The sequence below is a fragment of the Hippoglossus stenolepis genome, chromosome 3, assembly GCF_022539355.2.
Source record: "Hippoglossus stenolepis isolate QCI-W04-F060 chromosome 3, HSTE1.2, whole genome shotgun sequence".
NCBI lineage: Eukaryota > Metazoa > Chordata > Actinopteri > Pleuronectiformes > Pleuronectidae > Hippoglossus > Hippoglossus stenolepis.
In genome coordinates, this window is record NC_061485.1 from 12,332,314 (window position 1) to 12,347,420 (window position 15,107).

At 40.1% G+C, this 15,107-nt stretch overlaps 1 protein-coding gene across 2 annotated transcripts; it reads left to right on the forward strand.

Moving 5' to 3' along the window:
- The first annotated feature begins 7,225 nt into the window (after positions 1-7,225).
- On the forward strand, positions 7,226-13,483 carry LOC118105204 (N-acetyllactosaminide alpha-1,3-galactosyltransferase). 2 transcript variants are annotated; one of them, XM_035152702.2, is made up of 6 exons: positions 7,228-7,456; positions 9,237-9,311; positions 9,430-9,519; positions 10,409-10,504; positions 11,926-12,063; positions 12,550-13,483. In XM_035152702.2, exons 2-6 carry the CDS (start codon positions 9,307-9,309, stop codon positions 13,232-13,234), a joined length of 1,014 nt encoding a protein of 337 aa, XP_035008593.1. In that variant the 5' UTR covers positions 7,228-7,456; positions 9,237-9,306; the 3' UTR covers positions 13,235-13,483. The 2 variants fall into 2 exon arrangements, with proteins under 2 accessions (XP_035008594.1, XP_035008593.1); XM_035152703.2 differs by lacking the exon at positions 9,430-9,519 and having other exon boundaries at positions 7,226-7,456.
- Positions 13,484-15,107: the final 1,624 nt, after the last annotated feature.

A 15,107-nucleotide genomic window follows, 5' to 3' on the forward strand; every position in this document is an offset into this window, starting at 1 on the left:
AACACTGGAGATTTACAGGAATTGAAAACAACTAATGGGATGAAAACCAACAAAGACATAAAAAAACTATTATCTAATTAGAACCGATCAATTGACGTGTTTTAGCTCAACCACTACAAATGATAATTCACATCCCTGCTGGTGTTTTTACTAACCAGTGTTGTGATGTGGTTGTTTGATACCCAAGCAGCCGATGGTTTCCATTAGCTTCCACTCAGCAGACTCCTGAAACTTGCTTCAGATATATAATTCATAACCATTATGTTCTGAGGCAACATAGTGTCGACTTTTTTTTATCAAAATCTGCACTTACAATGCATTACCAAAGAAATAGATCAATAGTTGTTGAAATTAAGAAGCTGATGTTCACTGTCTACTTATTGAAACTGTATACAATCTGAAAAATTTCTACAGAAAATCTACAGAATACTCTGAACATTGTCAGCAGTGATACATGTAAAAGCAAATTGGATTTGAGGAGCTAAAAGTTGCAAAATGGTTCAAGACATTAGATATAATATGTAAAAATTCTTCATTAAAAATGTCTAAAGGCAAAAAGCGAACGTTATATATTTTGTGTACTTACTTTTTCCAAAATGTTTCCCAATTCTAATCAAGGACGTTTCATTTTTCATTGTGAGTTTAACTCACACACAAACTCTTTGACTCTGACTAATATGAGCAATTAGTGTTGTAAGAAATGTTCAGATATTTTCCCAAGAGTAAGTAAAAGTACCTATGCAACAATGTAAACTGTAAAAGTCAAAAAATATGGACGTATAATTGGCAACATACACTTATGCAATATACAGCATAAAAAGATGTCGCACTAGAGCAGAGGTCTTCAACAGGGGGTCCGCGACCCTTAGGGGGGTCCATGGAGGTACTGCAGGGGGTCCATGGAGGTACTGCAGGGGGTCCATGGAGGTACTGCAGGGGGTCCGCGGAGGTACTGCAGGGGGGGTCGCGAAACTTTTGGTTGATTAGACAATTTTTTATATATTTTTTAATTTTACATATTTCCAACCAATTTTTTCCCCACAAATTGAAGTGTCTTTAAATACACACAACATGAATCCGACATATTGTAGCGAACAGATAAATGGAGGCAGAAGACGTTATCTTTCAGTCAGCAATGCACACATTCAGCGACACACAGGAGCTCTCTCAAGCTGGGCACCGGTTCACTCACAGCACGAGACTGCACAATAACAGGGTAGCTATGTTTATACATGGCACTAGGCCCAGTTTAATATAAAACACAATTTTATACAATATATATAGTACGGGGTCCCTGCTCCATCTCTTCATCAGTTTGGGGGTCCTTGGCCCCTGCACTAGAGCATCAGTATCCTTGACCTGAAACAAACTCCACAACTCCTCTGTCCCTTCATGACCGTCGCCAGGTTTTGGGAAGTGAAAGTGGCCCCTAGACACACAATGAGATGCACAACTCAATAAAGTCTGTGCTAACTTAGTAATAATAATAATAATTATTATTATTATTGTTATAATAATACATTTTATTTATAGAGCACTTTTCTTGATACTCAAAAACAATTTACAACATTGGCAACATCTGCTAAAGAAATGATCTGACGTTATCTAATGAATACGGACATTTAACATCATGTGTAGCATTGAATTCCTTCGAGAAGAAGAAAAGCCAGTTCTGAGTGAAGCTATCATCTGTTCTGTTGTGGTGGTTGTGGTTTCTTAAACTCTTTAAGGTCGACCTGACAGCTTTCCTCTGAACCCTTTTTTGGAATGTGCCCATCTCACTTTATAAACACAGGGAAAGACACAACAGGTTTTCACAAGGAGGAGCTCAAGTGCAATTACATGAATATGTGGTTGGCAGTGTTGTGCATGAACAAGTTCAAAAGAACGTGTTCATTGAACACGTTCATTGAACACGTTCATTTTTATGAGAACGATGAACTGAACGCAACTTAATGACAAATAATGAATTTGAACGGTGAACACGTTCATATTATCTGAGGTCTAGCTAAAACGTTACGGAGTGTTTTCCTTCTCCTGAGGAGAGACGCTGTCTAAATCGAATGCTTGCACCATGTCGTTGCTCAGTGCCCGTAAAATTTCCGCGATGTAGCCTAACCTAAACCAACTAACTCGACTTCGCACTACGTTACCCATGATTCATCGCACACACATGTAGTCCAAACAAGCAACGTATTCCAAGACAACAGCTCTCGGTCTCATATAAAAATGGCAAGTGAAAGCAGAGACGCAGACTCAGCGACTACATCCGATGCACCTTATTATTATTTGCGGGATTTTTACACACTGTCTGATAAAGATTCCGACAGTAAAAATCTCACCTTTCTGTGCAAATTGTGTCCTCTTGCGCTGAAAAAGCAAGTCCGGATGTCAGCCTCATCCGCATCTAATTTAAAACGGCATGTGGAGCTGAAGCATCCAGCTAGCCTAAAAAGTTATCTCCAAGTAATTGAAAGTCAAAAAAAGACCAAGACCCCCTGCCAACAGCCCCAAATGACCCAAACCACATTGTCTGCAGCCTTCAAGGGTATGATTTCCCAGCAACAGGTAGACAAACTCGTAATTGACTACATTGTTGGAGATTTACAGCCTCTGAGTAAAGTGGAAAAGCCCTCCTTCATCAGACTAGTGAATGGTTTGCAACCAGGCAGACAAACCCCCCCAAAAACTTGTTGTCCTCTGTCCACACATTTATTTTATAAATTTAAATGATAGAATTTAAGGTCTAGCCTAATAATTGGTTTCATAGCAAGGCATAGCACTATGATTTGTTGTGCCTTTTGTTTGCAGGGTATGAATAAATAAACAGGCAAAATTAGCAATAATTAAAAAAAACATTTCTTTTAGGAATTGATACATATGAAGTACAGTTTAAGGCAAGGGGTAGTGATGGATAAAGTTTTCTTTAAAAAACAAGTTAAGTCTTTCATTCTCACTTTCCACCTTAAAACTATGAAATGAACTGAACTATAAACTAGTTCAGAATTTAAATGGTGAACTATGAACGTGAACTATTCATGTTTACTTGTATGAACTGAACTTTGAACTAGTTCATGAGAGGTGTGAACTTGGTCGGACCGGCTACCTAATGAAAGCAAATACAAGCCTGGAGATCACCACATACAGAGAGTGACTTCCTTCTCCACTCGGGACATTTGTACTTTATCTTGATATAGAAAATGGAAGTTTGCTGCTACATTAAAGTTTTAATTCCCTGAGTTTTTATCAAACCTAGTCCTAAAGACCGATAAAATTATTATTGTTGGTGACTTTAATATTCATGTTGACAATAATAAAGATAGCCTTTGCGTAGCATTTATTTCGATATTAGACTCAATTGGTTTCAGTCAGTGTGTACACCAACCTACTCATTGTTGTAACCACACACTTGACCTTATATTATCATACGGTGTCAAAATTGAACATCTAACGGTACTTCCACGCAATCCAATTCTATCAGACCATAATTTAATAACCTTCGATTTTTCACTATCAGAATATATGCCACTAATAATAAACTCATTTTCTAGATGTTTACCTGATAGTGCTGTAGCTAAATTTAAGGAAATAATTCCGATTACATTTAAACCCGTACTATCCGTCGATATAAACAACAAATTCTTTAAAAACCCTAGCTCCACTGAGATTGACCATCTCGTCGATAGCTCTGTAGACTCATTACGATTAACATTAGACTCAATAGCGCCTCTAAAAAAGAAACATATAAAACATAGTAAATTAGCTCCGTGGTATAATTCCAAGACACATGAGTTAAAACAAGTATCAAGAAAACTAGAAAGGAAGTGGCGCTCCAGCAACCGTGTTGAAAATCTCCTAGACTGGAAGAATAGTGTTAAAGCATATAAGAAGGCCTTCCACAAAGCAAGAGCCTACTATTCGAAACTAATAGAAGAGAATAAAAACAACCCCAGGTTTCTCTTCAGCACTGTAGCCAGGCTGACAGAGAGTCACACCTCCACCGAACCCAGTATTCCTCGATCGCTAAATAGCAATATCTTTATGAATTTCTTTAATGATAAAATTCTAACTATTAGAAATCAAATCAAACATCTCCTGCCCTCAATTGGCACTAATACCCCATCAAGAACAGAAAACTCAGAAACGGCTAAGAATCCTACCAATTATTTAGACAGCTTCTCTCTGATCACCCTTGATCAGCTGACCAAATTAATCTCATGTTCTAAACCAACAACTTGTATCTCAGACCCCATTCCTACAAAATTACTTAAAGAAATTCTCCCCCTAATTGACAGTTCATTACTGAACACAATACATCTGTCATTATCATCAGGATATGTACCATAGTCTTTTAAAATAGCTGTAATCAAACCCCTTCTCAAAAAACCCACCCTAGACCCAGAGGTTTTAGCCAATTACCGACCGATATCTAACCTCCCCTTCATGTGTAAAATCCTAGAAAAAGTTGTAGCCAATCAGCTGTGTGAGTTTCTCCAGGAAAATAATATATATGAAGACTTTCAGTCAGGGTTTAGAGCTAATCACAGTACAGAGACAGCCTTGGCAAAAGTCACTAATGACCTTCTAATAGCTTCAGATCAGGGGTTTGTGTCTGTCCTCGTTCTGTTAGATCTTAGTGCAGCATTTGACACAATTGACCATAACATTTTATTACAGAGACTAGAACAGTTAATTAGCATTAAAGGAACCGCCCTAAACTGGTTTAAATCCTATTTTTCTGATCGCTCCCAATTCGTGCAAATTAATGATGAATCATCTGTGTGCACCAAAGTTAACCATGGTGTAACCATTATATATGCTTCCACTCGGAAACATTATCAGGACACACTCGGTAAATTTCCACTGCTATGCGGATGACACCCAGTGATACTTGTCAATAAAACCTGAACAAAGTAATCAAATAACTAAACTCCAAGCATGTCTTAAGGACATAAAAACCTGGATGACCCGCAATTTTCTCTTATTAAACTCAGATAAGACAGAGGTTCTAATACTTGGCCCTAAACACTTTCACTTGAGGGTTTCACATTTCATATTCAGTTGTTTCTTTCCATTTCATAAGCCTCTTTACTTCCTCTTCGTGTTCAACTGGCACGTTTGTTATCAACAAGTTTCAGAGACATCAGACAGGAGAGTTTCGGTCAACCTTTTATTCAGCTGCTGTGAAACCTGCCAGTTGAAACAAGTCTCAGCAGCTTTTGTCCACTTGTTTAGCTCACTCCCTTTTACCTGACGAGGACACTCCCATCTTTCTGTTTGATGGCTAGAATGGGATACCAACAGACTCTGCACAACAGAGAATCACGTGTGCTCACAAAGTCTCAAGAGAATCTGCTTTACCTCATTAATGAGAAACTTTAGTCAGCAAGGCACATTAACGTCAAAAAATGAATACGCTACTTCATACGGGGTACCTGTGATGTAAGCATGCTGTATCTGCTGCATGTGAGTTATTGTGTTTTCACACTTGGGACATATACCATGAGTCATGGTGTCGAAGGCGGAAGAAAAGCAAAACAAGAGAAATGAGAAGTTTGACACCAACATTTCAGCACAATAGTCAAGTTTTCCTCCAATGTTGCTTAACGAAGCAAAACCTATGGTGCAGTGTTTCACTGTGTTACACTCACACAAACCACAGCGGAACAATGTAAAATAACGTTAACACTTCCTACACATAAACTGGTATTATTATAAACATAATGTGCAGGATTGGATTCAATATTTCAATCAATCATTGGCTTCATCAACATCATTATTATCAAAGCCCTGTGTGTTTCCTGTAGGGACTACTTTAAATGAAGTAGTCTCTTACTAACGAATAATGTGCCAATAATTTATATTTTCTAATTTATAAGAGAAACAATTTTCAACATGTATCCAATGTTGTGTGGAGTAAACAGGGAATGACTTAAATGAGCACCTTCCTGAATCAGGATTTGTACATCAATGTTGGACAGATAATTGGCCCCTCTGTGTAAATAGTGGCCCCTGCACGGCCCTTTATTTAGAAAGCTCTGCTGCTGGTTTCCTGTCAATTCAGATTTACTAACTTAACTCCTAACCCTTCAGGAGCTGCTTTTTTTAACCGCTTTTTTTTGGTTTACTTTTCAGCAGGATCGCACAAAAACTATGGAACAATTTTCCACAAAACTTGGTGGAAGGATCATGGGCCAGGAAAGAATCCATTAAATTTCAATCCAGATCAGAGTGTGCATCCAGGAATGTCTTTTTTGAACTTTCTGTCATAAGCCGTTTTCAGACATGACCTTCCGGAGGAATTCCAGAGAAATGGGGCCGGACTTTCTCCACAGTTTTCCTTTCACGGATGCTCATTGCAGCAGGAGGTTATCCATTGCGTTGAGCATGCAGACTTTAGGGGGCAAGGCGGAGAAAGTCCGCAGAAACTCTGGAGGCTCTCACTCGGACATTTGCGTTTACACAAACACGTCCTCTGGAGAAACTATGGAGGATCTCCGGAGTTCAGTGCATGTCTGAAAGCAGCTATATATTGTGATATCATATTAATACATTATCACGATGAGCGCAATCGGGCATGATAAGAGAGAGAGTGCAATTTAGGCGGGAAAATAAGGATCCTGATCTAGCTGATTTAAATGTGGTTTCAGTCACTGTATGGCAACGGTTCTTGTGATAAGGCTTCTTTGTATGTGATGGGACTGTTGGTCCTTGTTGGATTTATGTGCTTTATTCAGTTCCACATAGATAATTTGTTTCCGTGACTTCTGCATTAGTGGCAAACTGAACTTACATTCTCCCTGCAGACACCTGCCGTGCTTTACTTACAAGTGGCTGCTGTGTTTGTCAGACGACCATTGACTCTGATGATCAGTTTTCAATCAGTGAGTTTATTGAACAGGACACAGCAGCTGGTTCAAACAGGAGAAGTTTAAAATGCATTTTTCTGAAGCGGCAACTATGGAGTTTATATGTGATCCTAACCAGAAAACACAAGTTTAATATGAGATCGAGGCTAAGTCAATGCCACAGCAACAGGCATCATACTCGCTGTTGTTTTCATCCACTCTTGCAGGGGGAGATACTGGCATATGCAAAACAATTATAGATTCAGGGTGTCAGTTATCAGGCTGCTTGTGCAGATGGGCGTGAGACACAGAGCGAGAGAATTGTAAGGCGTGACAACAATCTACCCATAGACTCGAAAACGTTTTATGTGCCTCCAGTCTCTCTCGGCGGGTACTGACACCATCTGCGGCGGGGGGAGGGACACATGCATTCTTACCTGGATACGCCCGCAGAGGAACTTTGTAAAAGAGCCACTCCCTTTTCTTTGGGGTTAATTCCAACTGAAGACTGGAGACAGAAGGTGACACTTCTTTTTCTTCCCCTCAGGGTCATTGCACCTTTTATTCATTGACCTGCGGATAGGAGGAGTTCGTTCAGCCTCTCTCAGGTGGGTTTATTCTCACATTTTTATCCTCCATCTGCAGCGAGCTATTAGAAATGTCTCAATTGCTCTAGATTCTTGAAACAGACACTTCGAGGAGATTACGAGATGATTAAGATGATTTTTGTCGTGAACGTCAGAGAAGATTGGGTCTGATTCTTTGATTCTTCTTTTACTCGCAAACAGCTGGTTAACAATGTGACAGCCGCTTCCGCAAACGGCAGCACAGGTTACACGATGTTCGCTTCAAACCTGACATCTCTGCAGAGTGCAGCCGAGATGCGATATTAGCGCTCACACACTAAGTCAGGAGATAACTGGAAAATCAAGGGCAATAAAAGACCACGTGACAGAAATTTGGGTTTAATTCTGCAGGGTTTCTTTCCCCAGCTCTAAAAATACACTGTGGCTGAGCACTTAAGTATAATTTAGACATTTGCGACTTGAAATGATCAGCAATAAAATGGTACAAACTTCTAAGCAACTGTTGAAGCATGAACGGGCCCAATGCACAGGTAACGTACAGGTTTTTATTGAAAGAGCTTATTGTACACCTGACCTGAGTCATGGTAGTGACTCAACTGGCAAATACTGCAACGATCCCCTCCCTGATCCAATCTACACTCTTCCTGCTTGCTTTGCTGTAGTTTTCACAAGTATTACAACACAAAAGGAAATATTATTATCTTTAATTAAAAAATGCAGAACTTGCATATGAAACCACGAGTCCTCAACCACAGGCTCAGTCTTCAGAATGCAGAAACCAGACATTAGCACAATTCACTGGATCATCATTATTACTCTCATGAGCAGCGTTGGAACATAAAGTAAAGAGTCAGTGGAGCAGGGAAATGGAAAAAGAAATCAAATCTTTGATGAAATGTACTGAGAGTCTGTTGTAACTTGTTGTACATTGATGAATTTAATGATGAAACCTTGATGATTGAAATGAGGTTTGGCTTCTTGAATTAAAACAAACTTTGTGGTCATTGCAGAGCAGAAACAAGAAACTGAGGCAGTAACATAAAATCAGAAACGTTTTACTTTTGTAAGAATGTTTGACTAATCCATACTGCATCATTTCATTTTAAAGTAAATTAGAGTATTCGTTAATTTAATTGTATCTGTTTTTATTCCAAATCCAGATTTCTGCATGAATTGCATGTTTTATTCTCACAATTATATAGATGACAGCATTGTTTGATAGATTTCGTTTTACTTAAAAATAAAACATTTGCGTAAACTGATTTGTAGAAAAATATATTCAAGGTAAGTGTAATATTGTAATCAATTCTAAAAATGTCGATGTATCAATACTTAAAACAAGGGCACTCAGTAGACCAAGGCCCAACAGTCTCCTTTTCGAAGATCGGAATTTCTATTTGAGTCATAAATATCAGTCCCCTAAACATGACTGATCGATTCCTTATTACTTCTGCCGATATATTTCCACCCCTGCCTGTTTGATCCACATAAAAATTAAATGGGTTATTCCCTGATGCATACTGTTTTCTTCCATCACGTTTTGTGGAAATCCACCCAGTAGTTTTTGTGTAATCTTCCTTACAACGAACACACGGACAGGGGTGAAAACATAACCTCCTTGGTGAAGATACAGTCTGCTCCATACGTATTTGGACAGTGACACAATTTTGCCTCAGACTACCAGACTGTAATTAAGGCCCTGATCGTGAGTGTGAATCTGAAGTAAAGAGTTTGTACATATATTTGAGCTGAAACTGTAACACTCTCCCTTCTCTTCTCTCTTTTGTCGTTCCGTCTACAGCTGCCTCCACTTAATTATTTGGCAAGAGGGAGATTGGTCGACCGAAGTTGGATGCCTGTGTTTTTCAAGAATGGGGTGGGTATCAGATTTGACAGCTTTGTGTGCTCAGGAGCTTTTGCTTCCACATAACTCTCTAGATTAAGATTCATAATTTACTTTTCTAATTTTGTCTGTCTCGTCTTTATTCCTGCAGATTTTCCCAGAGGTTAAGGGGTCTTTGGAAATGCGTGTTTTGCTTTCCGGTTCTGCTGTGTGTTTTGTACTTCAGTTCTCCGTCTTTGAGGCGAGTACCAAAACAAATCAGAACAATTAGATGTAGGAGACGCCACATACCCCCAGTCATCAGTTTATAGGGAACACTTAATGGAAACCAATGCAGGCTGTTTTGAGACTTTCTAATTCAACCTCATGTTGGAGCCTGCAGATTCTGGTACTGATTAACTGCACTGATTTTAAAGTGATAGATGTTTTTTTTCACTCCAGTTAGTATATGAGTGAGGGGGGGCTAAATAACAAAACACCTCCCTGTGCTGCTGCAACCACAGACTGTATTTAAAGATGGACGACATGTCAGCTCCCCAAAACTGAAGCCAAAGCATCTCAATCACCCCCTGGTGTCTGGCTGCAGTATAGGTGATACGCCTTGCCTCCCCCATGTGAGTGGATGGGCCAAACTAAACAGTACATGTCAAATAGATTTAATTTAAATAGATCTCAAGGATGGTGTCTGTACATATATGTAGTTCTCATCAGACTGACGTACGTCCTAGTGTTCCGTTTTTTGATGCTATAAAAACAGGGTCATGATTGGCAGCTAAGACTGACTCGTGATTGGTCGAGCATGTGTATAGATGTGACCTCGATACTGGTCACAGCTCCATGCCCCAATCGCTATTCGCCAGAATCTGGCTCCAAATGCTCAAGACGGTGGCGTTTGTATCCAGGATATTCTGGCTTCATTTCTGGATAGTGGGAGGAAGTGGAAACACGTCGTCCATCTTTCTGGGTGCAACACAGTTGACCAGCACCTTCGTGAAGATGGGGTTTATTGTAGGGTATCAACAGACTGCGTCGGTGTACCTAATAAACTGCCCACTGAGTGTAGATTCATTAATTTGCCAAATAACAAACACTACATTATTTAAATTTTGTTGTATTTTTTTCTTCACCAGAGTTTTAGTGAACATCATGCCTATGGACAAATGTAAACTGGAGAGTGCTCGGGATCTGCTTCAGGACAACAGCGCGGATGCTGGGCTCGACCTCGTGTAAGAAATTAAGACGTTAAGTTCTGCCACTGTCTGCTCACTACTCAAACTCTGAGAACCATGATCTTATTTTATTTTGGGTTAGGTTAGGTTAACCAGCTCTGTAGCAGGTTAACTTAAGAGGTCAAGATGAAAATCTGTCAACAGGCGCACCACAGTTTGTTTTAGAATACCAAACTAGTTGATTTTCCTCTTTTATTTTTCTGTTACAAGAGTTGGACAGATTCGTTGGATTATTTGCCCCCTGGCTACTGCCTGTTATGCTTCCACGTACCTGGTGGAAAATAATGCACCTTTTATCTGTTGAGGTATAATGGTAATCTAATCTCAGTTTGGCTGATAAACCAAATTCAGTGCTGGGCTGGAGGCTCTGTGACCATGATTAGTCGTGTTACTTTGCTGCAGTAAATTCTCGAAAGTTTACTTATAATAGCTTGACGTTACGGAGAGAACACAAAATCTTTCCTCTTTTTAAATGAGGTTGATTATTAATATTTTCAGCACAACAGCGGCCAATGTGGAGTCTACCCATGATCGCTCCTCTTCCCTTTGACACAGAATGACTTTGATTCTCTCAGTTTGCATAAATTTCTTTACCGCATGAACCTGTGAGGAAAAACCCATAGGAAGGGCCGACAAGCACAAGACTGTACCGTGCATTAGGAAGCTTTCAGACCCCTTCACTTTATATTCATCCTGTTACGATGCAGCTTCATGCTAAAATAAAAAAACCCATTATTTTTCTTCATCAATATGCTGTTAATACTCCATGATAACACAATGAAACTGAAAAACATCCTGTTCTGTATTCAGACAGTTCATGTGTGGTAAATTCAGTTGACTGTACATGATTTGTAAAGGAATTAAACATTTGTTCTATATTTGTTCTTTATTTGTTCTAAATTAGGTCCCACATCTTACAATACTATGGGGTGTCAATTGTAAACATTTAGTTTTAGATGAGCATTTAGATTTAATAAGATTTGCATTTAACATTTAGATTTGAGTTTCAAATTAACTTTTAGATTTAACATTTGGATTTAGATTCAACATTTAGATTTTACATTTAGATTTTAATATTTAGAATTAACATATTTAATATATTTTAACGGAAAGAAATTTATATGAAAAAGTTCACAAATATTGCTGTAAATACACACCACTTTATTTGAATGTTTTGGCGCTAAATAAGGTGAAATCACTGAAATGTCGCCGTTATTTACAGAATGCGTCACTTTACAAACATTGTCCCATACAATTTACATAAGAGCAATAACAACCCCCCGAGGTCGATTAAACTGAGGGAGGTTTTGTTTCAAGTCACACATCTTGGGAAGGGCAACAAAAACTCTGCAAATAATTCCTGGAAGTGATTTTCCTGAGCCTGACACAGTTTAAACATTCTTTTTTTTCTGTTTCAGGACCAGACGTGACGTGCAAACATGCACAGATTGGAGAGCTCCCATCATCTGGGAGGGCATGTTTGACCCTTTCCTTTACGACTCGATGCACAAAGAGGCAGGCTCCTCTGTGGCTCTGACAGTGTTTGCTGTCGGCAGGTTAGTTTCACTCGACGACCCAGCGCTGAAGTTAGTTTTAGGTCCGACGATGATAAATGCCTTGTTTTTGCTTGTGTGACTGGTGTGTGTGTGTGTGTGTGTGTGTGTGTGTGTGTGTGTGTGTGTGTGTGTGTGTGTGTGTGTGTGTGTGTGTGTGTGTGTGTGTGTGTGTGTGTGTGTGTGTGTGTGTGTGTGTGTGTGTGTGTGTGTGTGTGTGTGTGGCATTGGGGTAAAAATCCAATTTGGTATTTGTTTGGAGTCAGTGGGTATTGGAAGCCATTAAAAAACCTTATTATCTCCTATTGAAAACAGGATTTTATTGATGGTCCGGAAGTTAAAACCCTCATAAACGTCTGTCAATATCCAACCCAAAACTAACTTCAATGTGGTTCTACCGACTGCCAATTTCCGTTGCGTGTTTACTGTGACTGTAGTAACTGAGAGGATAGAAAATAAAGCTTGCTCTTGTATCGACTTCCATCAAAGGTACCTGGATGCTTACCTCCCCACCTTCCTGAACTCATCAGAACGTCACTTCATGCTGGGTTTGCCGGTGACGTATTACGTATTCACAGACACGCCGGAAAAGGTGCCCAACATGAAGCTCCCTCCTCTGCGGAGCCTGAGGGTGATCAAAGTGGAGAAGCACTCGAGGTGGCAGGACATCTCTATGATGCGAATGAAGACTATATCGGACGTCATAGGGACAGATATTCGCCATCGCTGCACGCACGTCTTCTGCTTCGACGTGGATCAGGTGTTCACCGGGAGATTTGGCTCGGAGGCTCTGGGAGATTCTGTGGCTCTACTCCACGCCTACTACTACCGCCTCCCGAAGAGTTTGTACACCTACGACCGCAACCCAAAGTCCAAAGCTTGCATGAAGACGGGGGATTTCTACTACCACGCTGCCATCTTTGGAGGCCTGTGTGAGAGCGTGAAAGCAATAGCTGACGCCTGCTACCGGAGCATCATGGCGGACAAAGAGAATAATGTGGAGGCCCTGTGGCACGACGAGAGTCACCTGAACAAGTACCTGTGGCTTCACAAACCGAGCAGGGTGCTGTCCCCTGAGTACTGCTGGGACCCGCTAATCAGCCAAAACAGCGACATAAAAGTCACGCGACTGGAGTGGGCGCCAAAACAGTACAAGAAGCTCCGCAGTGCTTAATGCGTTTCCAACACTCAAATACAAAATCCACGACCCTTCTCTCTGATATCTGATAAAAACACTGTGTGGCTCCTCTGTTCTGACGTGAGGAATCTGCCAACAACTGGATTTCCTGTTGAGTAACAATCTCCCATCGACCGCCTGCCTTTTCAGAGAATCACGTTTTTTTTCTTTAGGACTCAGGTCAATGTCTGCACATGATGCCTTGTACCATGTAAGTGTTGGAATAAATTATTTTTGATGACTAAATATATTAAAGCGTGTTGACAATGGGAGACGTCATATTTGGGGAGTTAAAGATGGGAGACGGATGCATGGTAAAGTTCAGTTGTCAGAATATCTTATCGTATCGTATATCTTTTTGCTTTGAGATTTTATATTTATTTTTGAGATGTTTGATATTAGTTGATGACGTTTATGAGCTTACTTTCTCTCACACTTCCCTTATTTTTAGGGAAACGACTTTATGTATATAAAGATGGACTGCTTCCCTCAGTCCATCTTGGTCCCCCCCACTCCTCCATGTTAGCAGATTGGACTTGGACCAAACTAAAAAGTACACGTCAAATAAAGGACTTCTGTCATTTACAATAGTTATCATCACATGGACGTACATCTAAATGTACATTTCCGGTAAGATTAGTTTTATTAGTTGATTGCTGAGACTGACTCGCGATTGGGTCAAGCAAGTGTATCAGCGAGACCTTGCTACTGCAGCTCAATTCCCCGCTCGCTACTGCTCAAGATGGCGGTGTCCATATCCAGAATATTTTTGCTTAATTCCTGGATAGTGGGAGGAAGCAGTGTCCATCTTTATTTACAGTCTGATTCCAACCAGAGAGTTTTCTATTAGTGACAGGGGCATTGCTACAAGGTATGCAAAGCAGGGAATTGCCTGGACCCCCATTGTGAGAGAGGGCTCCCCTATGAACAGCTGTGTGAGAGCCCTGTTAAATTCTATGATCGATTTTGTATATGAAACTACGACACCAGGGTCAGCACCTGGCACTTACTTTCTGTAAAAAGCTTCCTAAGTAGTTTGGTTAAAGACTAGAACTTTAAAATGTGTGTGTACATCATGTGCCTGGGAAGTTGGTGAGGGTTGATTTGATTGATTGATTTGTTTTTTCTGGGGCCCCCAAACGCCCCTGTCAAGCTCCCAATTAGTGATTTGTCCGAACCACGTCCCACCTTCTTACTTAGGAAAACTATTTGTTGCTCTTTGTATCTGTAACCACACTATTGACGTCCAAATCAAGATGTGTAGCATGCAGGAAGTCAGTGAGTTGTTAAGATATTTTCTTTCAAGTCGCCCAACTTAAAGGATTTGTCAGGCCTTACCTGGACTTTATTCAGAAATAATAACATTAATCTTTTAACCACAGTCAGGACACTGGGTTCTTTAATGTCTCATACAAGACGGGACCGGTTGGCAGAGTTTCCTCATGAGTTTGCTTACGAAGGCCATTACTGGAACGATGAAACTACTTTTTTGTGTTGGTTATTGACACAGAACGCAGGCTGTTTCATTTCCCACATTCATTCATTGTGGACTTTAGTCAAAAGCCAATAGCAGAACAATGATACATAAAATATAAATCTCAGGCTCATGTTGCAGTTCACGGCGTTGACAAATCTTCACAGCTTGATCAACATTGAAAAGTTTATGGTTAGGGTTTTTGTTCAGTTTGTATTTTGCACTAATGAACTGTTTGGGATTATTGTCAATTTGCTGATTGTGTTGTGTGTGTGTGTGTGTGTGTGTGTGTGTGTGTGTGTGTGTGTGTGTGTGTGTGTGTGTGTGTGTGTGTGTGTGTGTGTGTGTGTGTGTGTGTGTGTGTGTGTGTGTGTGTGTGTGTGTGTGTGTGTGTGT